Genomic DNA, 12,372 nt, shown 5'->3' with positions numbered 1-12,372 from the left:
CTTGTTAGCTGTTGGACAAGGAGCTTGGTCTTGTTATGCCTCAGTTTCTCATCTGTAAAACAGGGAGGATTTAATACCTGCCATCGAGGGCAGCTGTGAAATCTGAGAGCTTACTTAGAAGAGCGCCCAGCCCATGTTACCAGTGCTTAGTGGATACCGGCTAAATGTACTAAATTTACAATACACATACAATGTGCAGTTCTCGGCTCATAGTAAACTTATAGTCAATGTATGTTGGTCATTACTGACAAGAGCAATAGTTTGAAGTGTTCTCAGTCAACAGCTAAACTCAAACCTCCAATGTCTCGGGAGAAGCCATCTCGCATGGAGAATAGAGGAATAATGACCTCAACACGATCTATTTTTTGAAACGGCGCATGTGGCTACACTTTGGGGAACTTGCCAGCTATTTATGGAATGTTGCATCACTTCGTTTGCCCTGAGTCATACAGACTAGAGAGGCACCATGGCCATAGGAACGCAAATCCTCCCTGAGAACGTTTCTACCGCCAGGTCCAGCCTCCTTGCCTGGCAAGCCAAGTCCTGGCCCGGGCAGTGGTCCAGCTTGGTCACCTCCCTGCCCCACCTCTCTCACCAGGTCTAATTAAAGACCCAGCAAATCACAGCCAGCGGAAAAGACCGTGGTGGAGGGATTTGCCTTGTCCCAAAATTAGCCTTGTCTGCTCTGGAGAGGAAAGCAGATGGGCTGAGAAGCAATTTGGTCTCAACGTCCTCTCAACAGATGCCGGGCACCATAAGAATTAATGGGCTGGAGACTCAGGTAAGAGCCATTCAGAAGCTCCCTGATCACTCCCCAAACCGCTCTCCACGGAGGAGAAGGTTAATCGAAGCCCAGAGCTGGAAGCGAGGCGAGGAGACAGCAATTGCTTTAACCCCGGGAGTGGGGGAAGAGCTTCAGGAGAAAGAAGTTTGCACAGAAGAGGCTGTGGTCTGCCTCTGAAAAAGGAACTGGGCCTTGAAGCTGAGGCTTTCACAAGTCCTACTCTGTTGGTCCGGAAACCTTAGCCCAACCCTCTCTGAACTCAGCCACGTAGATGGGCTTTTTAATTTTTTTTATTTAAATGCTGCGTTTTTCTCCAAATGCCGTTGGGCCCTAGCATCTCTCAGAAAACTAGCTCTAAGAGGTTTTTTCCCCTTTCCACACACTGTGCACATGCTCACACACATCATGAATCATGACCCTGTGTGCAGTCACTCCCTGGCAACTCAGACCTAGAGGCTTTGGGGGATGGAGGTGTCACGGCCAAGAGCCTGGAGGCGGAGGTGGGAAGGAACAAGTTTCGCCCTTCTACACGGTCACAATTATGTGGCTGGGACTGTCTTTGTAAAATAAGCTGTCCGCGTAGCACATGAGGTTACACCACCACTTCTTAACCTTGGCACTACTGACATCTGGGGCCAGATAATTCTTTCCTGCATGCATGGTAGGGTGTTTAGCAATGTCCCTAGCCTCTACCCACTAGATGCCAGTAGCACTCCCCAGCCCCCAAGCTGTAACAATCAAAAATGTCTCCCAAAAAAAAAAAAAAAAAAGTCTCCAGACATCACCAAATGTCCTCAGGTGTGAAGGTAGTAAACTTGCCCCAAGTTGAGAACCACTGGTTTAGACTCAGGCTTCAGTTCAGCTGAAAGGGAGCCAGCTAATTAGCTAATGATGAGTATTAGCCGATTTCTCACATAAGCCCCATTATCACAGCACAACATTGTTCAGGTCAGAAGTTCCCTGTCAAAATGCTCACCGCGGGTGTGAGTTTGACTGGATGGCCCCAAATTTAAGCCCCTTTTCCTCTGTCCCACCCCCTCAGTCCTTGCCCTTCACCCTTGTCTGATAAGGTAATTCCTTATTCATCCTGACGTTCTAATGACACCGAGGCATTGAAGGAGCTCTAAGGAGCTAAAACTTTTAATTGATTCTACGGAGAACTGGCATTATTGTTACAGGAACCCAGATATAATATGCAAAACTCTCAGAACACAATTACTGCCATCTCTTTGCCTGGTTAACTCTTTCTACTGTAAGCTCTCAGCTCAGATGTCACCTCCTGAGCTTAAAACTCACCTCCAGAGACAGACTTCCCTGAACACTCTCCCCCTTGTGGCGCCCGGTCACTCCCACTTACAGACACGCTGGTCTTGTTTTCGTTCACTCATTACTCCCTGAAACCATGGGCATATTTATTTGCTCTTAAATTCACTGTCTGACTCCCCCAAACAGAATGGGAGCTCCATGGGCAAGATACCTTCTGTCTTGTTCACTGCTGTACATTTAGCATCAAGGCCTGGCCTCTTCCTGGACCCCAAACTATTTATTAAATAACCAACTGGATGAATGGATGAATTTCTCACCAACTGATTTCCTTCCACCCACTACTCGTTTTCTTCGTGAGTTTTGCTCACAATCTTCAATGACCCCAGCATCATCATTAAATAATGTGAATGGAACTCCCTCCCCTTATACCCCCAGCTGGTTGATCAAAGAAATTCAAGTACCTGGTTGGTTGTTGAAAGCTGAGCAGTCAGGAGTTTTCCTCCTGATGCCCCTGATCTTCAGGTCCTGAGAGTTCCTTTATGACACCTCCCAGGGGATCTCACTGTTGGCGCAGAGGCCATGAAGTAATTGACAGTGAAGATGTTGGGGGAAGGGGTGGCAGGAAGGGAGACAGAAGCTACAATTGAATAACGAGAGGCCTTGCCAACTGGAGTGAATTCAGAAATGATAAACCATCGTGGCGATCAATGAGAAAGAGAGAATCAAATAATGAGCATTCATATTTACCAAAACACCACTGATGCACGGGGAGATGTTTCATTTGTGTTGTTTTAAAAATAAATTTTCTGTTGGGTCCATTGCTTAAACCCTTTTACCTACCAGCCTTGTGGCAAAACTATCGGTCAAAGAATCACTCACCATGTAAAGCATTATTATCTATTTATTTATATATCCACCCACCTATCATCTATCTATCATCCCTCTACCTACTTACCTAAGTACATCTGCGGATACTTGTACAAAGCACTATCCATCCGTCTATCTATTTATCTATACTGAGCTTGGGGTGCATACGTCAGGCTCGTCCCTCCAGCTTTTCTGAGCATCAGCAAATCTTTCTAGGCAACTTTTTTTTTCCTGGAAAAATAGGAGAGAGGTTGAGAAGGTAGATTCTGATGTCATATGGCCCCAAGTCTGACACTCACCAATGTTAGGTCCTGTGTGACCTTGAGCAAGTTACTTAACCTCTCTGACCCTTAGGGTCCTCATCTGGAAGGCGGGTATCATGAAAAGACCTATGTAAAAACGGCATTTGAGGATTCAGTGGGAGAAGCCAGTTCTTGGCAAGTGGTAAATATCAGTAAGAGTGGGGATCATGGACGATGCTGCTAACCAAATTCAAATTCCTTTCAGACACTTTTTTTTTTCATCTCTAGGTCACTTGGTTCCCGGGTAACCACCATCTGGAGACTAGAAAAGTATTCACCACTGCAAGTCAGGGAGTCCTCGGTACCGCCCAGGGGCAACCTGCTGAGGGAAAGCTGACACTAGGGATTTAAACCTTACTCGACTCCCTCGTCCTATTAATCTGGCCGTTAAGCAGAGACAGTCCTGCTGATGCCAACAGATGCGAAGCTTTGCTGTGCCAGTGGCAGAGCATTAGAGGAGGCCCCAGCAGCCAAGCAATCCCACGCCCCCTCCAACTCAGAACAGCTGCCCGGGGACAGATGCACTGAGCACTGGGCGGGGGCCGATGCAGTGAGGACTAGGGAGAGAGGGAACGCGTGGAGGGAAGGGTCCCTGGCTGGCCCAACGTCCCTATGCAGACTGGGCCCTGGACAGGCACGCCACTGAAGCATGATGTACGGACATGGCTCACAGTGAAATCTCAAATTCAGGCCCACCTGTGGCACCTGTGCTCCAGGATGGCGCAGGTGATAGCTTTCTTGGGAGCAAAGGGCACAGGGGGAGGAAGTGGGAACTGACCCAGGGCTCAGAGCACATCTACCACTCACCTCTGCATGGCCGGCTCTTCCAAGCTCGGCCACATCTGCCACCTCGCTTGTGCTATATGGGTAATATTTGGGGTGCCATGTCCTGCCAGAGAACCTTTCCCTGCCCCTCTCATCTGACCTGCCTGCAGGCAGCTGAAGAGGATCCCATCCTGAGTCCCATGATGGGCTGAGGCCCAGCAAAAAGTCAGATCTGGCCACGGGCTTGTGCCAACAGTTACAAAAAACACCAAACAAAACATCTGCACTTTGGTTGGGTTCCAACGTCCCTTTAACACGGGAAACCAGAACTCGGGGAAAGACAACAGCATCCTACGGCTCCCCAAAGACAGAGCTCCAGAAAGCCGGCCACGTGCCACAGCTGGCTGCATGCGGCCCAGGGCTCAGGTCTCTCAGGCCGATGGATGTGACTCGGGGAGAGGTCACTGTGTAGGTAGGGGTGAGCTGTCACAGCCCAGAGCCAGGGCATGTGACTGCTCTTTCCCATGGAGCTTCTGAAGGGCTGGTGGGGCGAAAGATACAGCAGGGCAAAGGACAGAACCATCCAGGCTGCAGCCACTCCACCTCAGATTTGGCTTCCAGAATTCTGGGTGCAGACTATCTGCCCAGGGGTCTCCCTGAGTCTAGTAACTTTTCCTTCTGGGGAAAGACTGATAAAGAAGAGAAGGGCCAGCATTTCAAAAACCCGCCCTGGACGTTCTGTCAAAATACGTGGGAAGAGACGCGTGTCCCAAAGTATGGCTCACACACTTCTGAGAGGACGCTGCAGTGATTTTAGCGGGCGCCCAAAGGAGCTTTTCAACTGTATTAATTTAACATTTAATGTTTTGCAACACAATGTAACTGGCACGTCGAACTTGTGATTTCACCGTATTATTCTTTGAGATGGCCTTTCTCAAGCCCGGCCCTACTGCCATCTCAGGCACGGTAATTCTTCCTGGGGGGGCATCCTGTGCCTTGTAGGACATTCAGCAGCCTCTCTGGTCTCTACCTATTAGATGCCAGTAGTAAACCCCCCTCCCTCCCAGCCCGCCAAGGTGAGATAACCAAAAATGTCTTCAGGCATTGCCACAAGTCCTCTGGGGCTCAAAGATACCCCTGATCGGGAATCATTACCTTAGGGTAAGTCTACTTCTGAAAGTAAACTATGTTCATTTCAGGGAGGATGTGTTTCTAGGTGACTTGGCACAGGTACAATTCACATTTGCCAAACGTGGCCGAGGTGACAGGTGACTGGCCCAAGTCTGCCAAAAACCAGACCAGAGGATGGCCAAACAGAGGCTAAAAACTGGGCGTTTATCCCCTCCAAGTCCCCCCCCCCACTGCTCCTTCCTGCCAGCTTTGTTGTCTGGTCATCCCTGAAGCCGACATAAGTGTGTGTGGGGAGAGCGGGGGTGGGTAGTGATAGGCCACAAGAGCCCAAAGAAACCCTGAGAACCCACTGTCCTCCCAACGTCCGGCCTTTCTGATGAAGGAAGGAGGGGCAGGGCAGAGATGCCCGCGATGAGGGTGAAGAGTAGGGCACAGCTGGTCCCAGGATGTGCAGGAGTCACCGAGAAGCCTTGAGAAGCTCAGCTACGTTCGCCTGTCTGACACGCCGTTAGCTGTGGGGCGCTGGTGGCATCCACCCTGGCTTCTCTGTTTACTGTCTGACCAGAGCTAAGGAAACCATCCATCCAAAGATACACCCCCTTCAAGTCCCGTCAGAAAAGCACCGTTGTACTGGTTTAAAAAGCTAACATTCTTGTTAAACAGCAGAAACTAACACACCACTGTAAAGCAATTATACTCCCACCATAAAGATGTTAAAAAAAAAAAAAAAGCTAACACTCACAAGCACTTAGCACATAGACACCCTGTCCTTTCCTCCTCACCACAGCCCTGCAGGGCAGGCACGATCCCTGTGGTAATAATATTCCAGATGGGGAGACAGAGGCTGAGCGGTTCAGTGACCCTCAGGTCCAGAAGACACAGCTCTGGGGCTCTACCTGGGTCTGCTGGACTCACAGCTGCCCCGCTGTCCTAGCTCCCCGGAAAGCAGAAAGTAGACAGTAAGGGCCATTCCCTCCTTACAAGGCCCACTGGTCACCTGCCCCCCCCCCCCGCCCCCGCACAGAAATGGCACCGTGATTCACATTCCTCAGAATGGCCCATCGCGCAAGCAGACACAAGCACACGACTAACTGCCCGGGGAGAAAGTTCTCCAAACCCAAGGCATGAAAGGGCAGCCATCCCCCACTGCATGCCTCCTCTCTGCCTTCCCTCTCCCCCTGCATTCACCTCCTCGCCACTTCTGGGCGGAAGCAAAGGGCAGAAGAAAACTCAAAAGAAACACGTCTGGTTCTTCCCACGGTGCTTTCAGAACCTGGGTACATGCATGTGTGCACACACACTCATGAACAATCAGCTGGTGTGTGTACACATGTGGGTGCACGCACATATCCCAACCAGGCAGGAGGATGGCCTTATGTGTCCGTCCAGCCTTCCTGAGTCCTGGAGCCAAGAGGATGCACGAACGCTCCCTGGAGAGCTGGTCCGGGGACATCAGTGCAGAGAAAGTGACAAACACCACGGGAAGGTACTCACCTGGGCCTCCAGGGTGATCACAGGGCTTGGCTGTGCGGCCTGTGGGAAAAGAGGAGAAAACACACGTGAGCGGTGGGAGAAGTGTAACCTACTGCCCCGGCATCAAGCAACCCTGCGGGGAAGCTGGCCCCCCTCTGTCGCCCCCATTCCACGTGACAGGAGGACAGCCCGGCCCAATCTCCCCCCACCACACCTCCTCCCACACCCACAGGACGAAGGAGGCTGTAATCTTTCATTAGGGGGATACAGGGACACCCGCGTGGACATCGTGCACAACCATGAAGTGTCAGCGTAAAGAAATAAGAAACAAAGGCCCCTCGCCGAGTATCTCAAAGCGTGTTCAAATCATTGATGTGAAGGAGAAGATGGGTCCGTAAGAGGATTAGAAATAAACCTGAAAGAATATAAAATCCCCATTAGGGGCAAGGCCACCACTTTGTGTTTGATCTTGGAAAGAATGAGGGAAGGACTGAGAGGAAAAGAAGAGCTTAATTCCTGGTCTGTGTGGCACATTCCAATGGGCTGGGGAAGACTCCTTTCAGGCGAGAGAAGGCCAGAGAAAGTCCCATTCATTCACTGGCTACAAAAGCCAATTGACTGGAAATGCTTGGTGGTAATGTCTCGGGTCATTAAACGTGAACTCTTGGGTGGGGGGCAGGGTGGGTACGGAGGAGGAAGGGGCAGCTGGGGAGGAGGTAATGGTTTTCAGCAAGTGGATTCCAAAGAAAACAGGAAGCTCGGCACATAAAGGCTATTTTTGTCTGGACTATGTCAGCTCTGAGCTTCATCATCTTGGATTCCTGATTCTGGGAAAGTAACCTCAAGCTGCCTCTTACAGAGAATGGGCGTGATTTTTACGGCCCCTCAGTGCGAACTCAATTGGAAGCTTTGCTTTATCCGAGCAGATTTTCCAACACAGGCTTCAAGGAAGCCGTGCAAATTAGCCCCAGCTCACTGGCCTCTGCTGTCAACAAGAAGGAGATGTAGGAATCACACCCTATCTGTTTGTCTGTGAACAGCTTATTTTACTTAGCATGGTGTCCTCAAGGTTCATCCATGTTGTCACAAACGGCAGGACTTCCTTCTTGTTTGAAGGCTGAATAATATTCCTCTGTGCAGGGCTTCCCTGGTGGCGCAGTGGTTGAGAGTCCGCCTGCCAATGCAGGGGACACGGGTTCGTGCCCCGGTCCGGGAAGATTCCACATGCCGCGGAGCGGCTGGGCCCGTGAGCCATGGCCGCTGAGCCTGCGCGTCTGGAGCCTGTGCTCCGCAGCGGGAGAGGCCACAACAGTGAGAGGCCCAAGTACCACAAAAAAAAAAAAAAAATTCCTCTGTGCATGTACATACTATGTATTTTCTTTATCCGTTCACTTGTCAACGGACATGTAGGTTCTTTCCATGTTTTGGCTATTACAAATTTGGCTGCCATAAACATGAGAGTACAGATTTCATGATTCCACTTATATGAAGAACCTAAAATAAACTCTTATAGACGCAGAGAGTAGAAGGGTGGTTGGCAGGGGCCGGAGGGAGAGGGAAATGGGGAGGTGCTATTTATTGGGTACAAAATTTTGTTCACACTAGATGAATAAGCTCCAGAGAGCTGCTGTTCGACACAGAGCCTAGAGTTAACAAACTATATTGTACACTGAAAATTTTGCCCAGAGGGTAGATTTCATGTGAAGTGTTCTTTCCACAACTTTAAAAGAAGGAAGTATAGAGAAAGCGGAACATCTTAAACCCCTACCCCAGGTGAACTGTCACTCATTTCTTGTTCATTTCTCTTTGGTACCTAATTGTGATGAGCGTGGAGTCCTGACCCCAGGATCATTTTGCGTTCTGGTCTGTACTGACTTTTCCTTCAAGACGAGGGAATGCTCTCTCCTGATTCCTGTTCTAATTCCCAGCACTTCTCCAACGGTGCAGCTCAAAGACTGTTGCCAAGAGAACGTCTCACTCTAATTTTCACATTCCACCCTGGCACTGAATATTCCTCGTACTCAGGAAGAGACTGAGGGGCATTTTCTCTCCCACGTTGCAGCCTTGGCCCATAAAGGAACTTGGAGAAGTCTTAAGAGAAATACTGCAGGCCTCTGTCTTCAAATCCTTACTAGCTCCTTCTCAAGGGGAAAGCAGTGGCAACTATGACGGGGGAGAACCTTCACTGAACCACTTTTTTTCAAGTGAGGTTCATTATTTTAGCATCTCTCACGAAGCCCCCCAGCCAGCTCCTGTATCACTCGTATGCAGGGAGAGTGGACCCTGTACTCCCAGTTTCCCTGTGTCAGGCAAGCATGCTGGGCAGGGCCCATGCTAGTTGCCAGGAGGCAAGGCCATCATCCTGGTCTGTGCCGGGCAGTGTGGGTCAGATCCCACCGTGCTGTTCAGTGAGTGACAGCAGGCAAGTCTGTGCTTCAGCTTAGTCTCCGTGTGTCTGTCTGTCCCTCTTTTTTTTTTTTTTGCGGTACGCGGGCCTCTCACTGTTGTGGCCTCTCCCGTTGCGGAGCACAGGCTCCGGACGTGCAGGCTCAGTGGCCATGGCTCACGGGCCCAGCCGCTCTGCGGCATGTGGGATCTTCCCGGAGCGGGGCACGAACCCATGTCCCCTGCACCAGCAGGCGGACTCTCAACCACTGCGCCACCAGGGAAGCCCTGTCCCTCTCCTTATTCAGATCCTACCATCCAGATTTTGACTAGAAGAGAAGAAGCTGCTTCTCAGACTCAGACATTAGCCTCATTTTTAAAGCCAGGTCTTTGCAAAGCATTGCACAGGGTGTTGGGTGCGTGCCCAGATTAATTAAGCTGTACTTCACAGCCCATTCGGCTATTGTTTGGGGATTACTCTTCACTGCTCAGAATCCCACTGGGTGGGGTGGGGTGGAGAGGGGAGAATGCCATCCTGAACCCCTATGAACAACTCCACTGGAAAAAACCTTCCTAGGAAACCACAGGGAACCTCTGACAACTGTGTTGACAAAACCCAGAGCCTGATCCTTGGATACAGTGTCGCACCAACTCTTTATTTGGTGTTCCAACGGAGAGGAAGACCCTCTGGGCTCAGGGTCAGGGGACTAATATTCATTAAAAAGCTTCTGAAAAACAAAAGCAAAAATGCTATCTATTTAGCATGTTAATCACCTAGCCAAGAAGAAGACAAAGTAACTCACAAATGGCCATGTCATTGACACTTGGGATTCACTTGCCAAGAAAGCTGTGTTCCCCTCCTCTGTGCACATTTGAAATATAAGACTCTCCCTCCGGAGGCTCAGTCCAGAGGATTCAAGGTACGGCAGCACCTCTGTGAGGTCTCACTTTCAGTAACATCCTCCTTAATTGGAAAGGCTAACGAAATGAAACCAGGTCATCGATGCTGTCTGCCTAATCCATCCTGTCTGTCTAAATTGGGACTCTTTGGTTTACAGTAAACTCCTGTCTGTCAGAGGAAAGGCTCCCAGAGACCAAAGGGGAACCTGCAACGTGCTTGGATGCTACAGTGGAGTGCTTTTAGAATCTTAATGTGGGGACTGGGAACCAGGGAACCACCTAAAGCAAGGAAAGCCCTTTCATATCATCTACTGCGATGACTACATGGAGGAAGTCAATTGGGGAACTGGGTAGGTTGAATAAGTGGCCCTCGTTTTCACCACTCCCTAGGTCCACACCCTCTGGTCCTGCGATTTTGCATTTCTTTGCCAAGCGTGCTTCCTCATCCCTTGAACTTGGGCTTGCCCATTAGCAGTTATGACATAAGAGAAGCTTGAAATGTGGCTGCGTGATTGAGCAGGACCTCTTGTGGTTTTCCCATCAGCACAAGAAGAATGTGCCCAGGTAGCCTACTGGTCCAAGGAGGATGAGAGACAGTCGGGGCAGACCCCATCCAATCTGCAGCTTGAAGCTAAGCCCAGCCTAGATCAGCCAACCCCTAGCCAACCTTCACACATGGAGAAAATATATGCTTGTTCTTTCCAGTCATTGAGTTTCAGGTTGATTTGTCATGCTGCACCATTGTGGCAGATACACTCTCCAAACATGGACCTTGATAGAACCAAAACGTACTGTACAGACAGTCCAGCCTTGGAAACGAAATGATGCATACTCTCCCTGAGTCTGCAAATACATCCCAGGAACCGGAAATAACCAAACTGATAGCTATCATTTATTGAGGACCTACTACGTGCCAGGCTCCATGCGAGATGTACATTACACCAAGCAAAGAAATTACTCGACCATCAGGATCTTGCACTACTTATGAGTTAGCCTTCAGCCCTCTTTGCTAAACATACCAGTCCTTCTGAATTTATTTAGATGCCATTACAGCCACATTAATGGAAATCATCACTCAGAGTGCCCTTGCCCTGAGATGAAGACATTTTTCATTCTTTTGGCTTATTCTAAACTTTATCCCATGGGCATATTACTTGACCACAGTTCAGAACAGTCATGAATACTAGTAGTAACGATTAACTTACCAAGTTACTTGTTAAGTAATGGCTAATAATTTGTTAGGTTCTTACCATGTTCCAGGCACTGGCTTAACCTCTATACATGCACCATTCCATTTACCACTGTAACAACTTTATGGTAGGAACCACCATTACTCCCATGATAGAGATGGGGAAACTGATGACCATAGAGACTGAATGACCTGTCCAAGGCTACACAGATAGTGTTGAAGCCTGGATTCAATCCCAGCGCCCCACACTCAAGAAACCTGTGCTCCACTATTTTACACTAGCTCTTATCTGAGAATATCGTCCCACCTTAGACAATGTAATCCTGCAACCTAGAGAATGTCTATCTAAAGGAAGAATACAGCAAATGAAAGGTACCACCTTAACAACTACTGGAATCCTTTTTTAGTATCTGTATTTTTTTAAAAAGGTAGTGGACATGGTTGATCGAAATCAGTACATGTGAGGTGACTAAAAACAAAATGCAGTCACTGTGCCACGGCAGGAACCATGCAGAGTTCGCCAAACCCGTCCACAAATGTTTACCGTGTTCCAACTCAGCAGCTAGCGCTATGCCTGGCAGGTACCCTGAGGGAGACAAAAATGAGTTTAAAGGGACCCTGTGTGCCCTTCCATCCCAAAGCTGTTTAAAAGAGAGGCAAGAGCCTGATTACAGCTCCTGCAGAACTGAAACTTGTCTGCACCTCGAGTCTTGCCTGTAAGACAAGGAAGCCAGGCTCAAAAACTTTCGAGCCCATCAGGGCCAAAGCCCTAATTTTAACAAGCAATTAAACTTTCATAAAGAAAGCAGAGAGGAGGAAGAATTTGTTCATTTTCATTCCAGGCATGCATCAAACATTTCTGGCTTTCCTGGTTATGCTGAGACCTGCGTAAGCCTTAGTCAATGGAAGGGGCGTTCTCCTCCTTGGCTTTGATGATATCATAAGATAGCGTTTGCTCTTGCGTGTTGAGTGATGACTTCGGTGTACAGGTGAGACAATCCTGTGATTCAAGCCTTCTGAGCCAGTTTCCCCGAGGCCCATCAAGTCAGCATATAGACAATGGGCCCCAATAGTACAGCCTCAGCACAGACACACCCAGGACAACACTGCAGAAGGCTGGGTGGTGCTCTCCCCGGGAGCCCTCTGCTTGGCGATAGAAGGAGGAAGCTTCCACCATCCAGAGACTGGACCTTATTCTGGTCACTGTCAAACACCAGGTGCCTTGGGAAATGCAATGAGCTCTTCATGGGATCAAAAACTCAGCACCCTTGCCTGCTGGAGAAACTGGCTCACTGGAGACCACCCAGTGG

At 49.3% G+C, this 12,372-nt stretch overlaps 1 protein-coding gene across 2 annotated transcripts in view; it reads right to left on the bottom strand.

The window, feature by feature from the left end:
- The window catches only part of XYLT1 (xylosyltransferase 1), a 312,287-nt gene that overhangs the window by 218,554 nt on the left and 81,361 nt on the right, over nt 1-12,372 (bottom strand). For both annotated transcript variants that reach the window (XM_033416459.2, XM_004285733.3), the window contains exon 2: nt 6,610-6,648. In XM_033416459.2, the coding sequence (XP_033272350.1) occupies nt 6,610-6,648 (39 nt within the window). The remainder of the gene's footprint in view (nt 1-6,609; nt 6,649-12,372) is intronic.

Source organism: Orcinus orca, chromosome 16 (genome assembly GCF_937001465.1).
Source record: "Orcinus orca chromosome 16, mOrcOrc1.1, whole genome shotgun sequence".
NCBI lineage: Eukaryota > Metazoa > Chordata > Mammalia > Artiodactyla > Delphinidae > Orcinus > Orcinus orca.
Note: the sequence above shows the minus strand (reverse complement) of the source record. Positions and strands in the feature narration are given on the sequence as shown.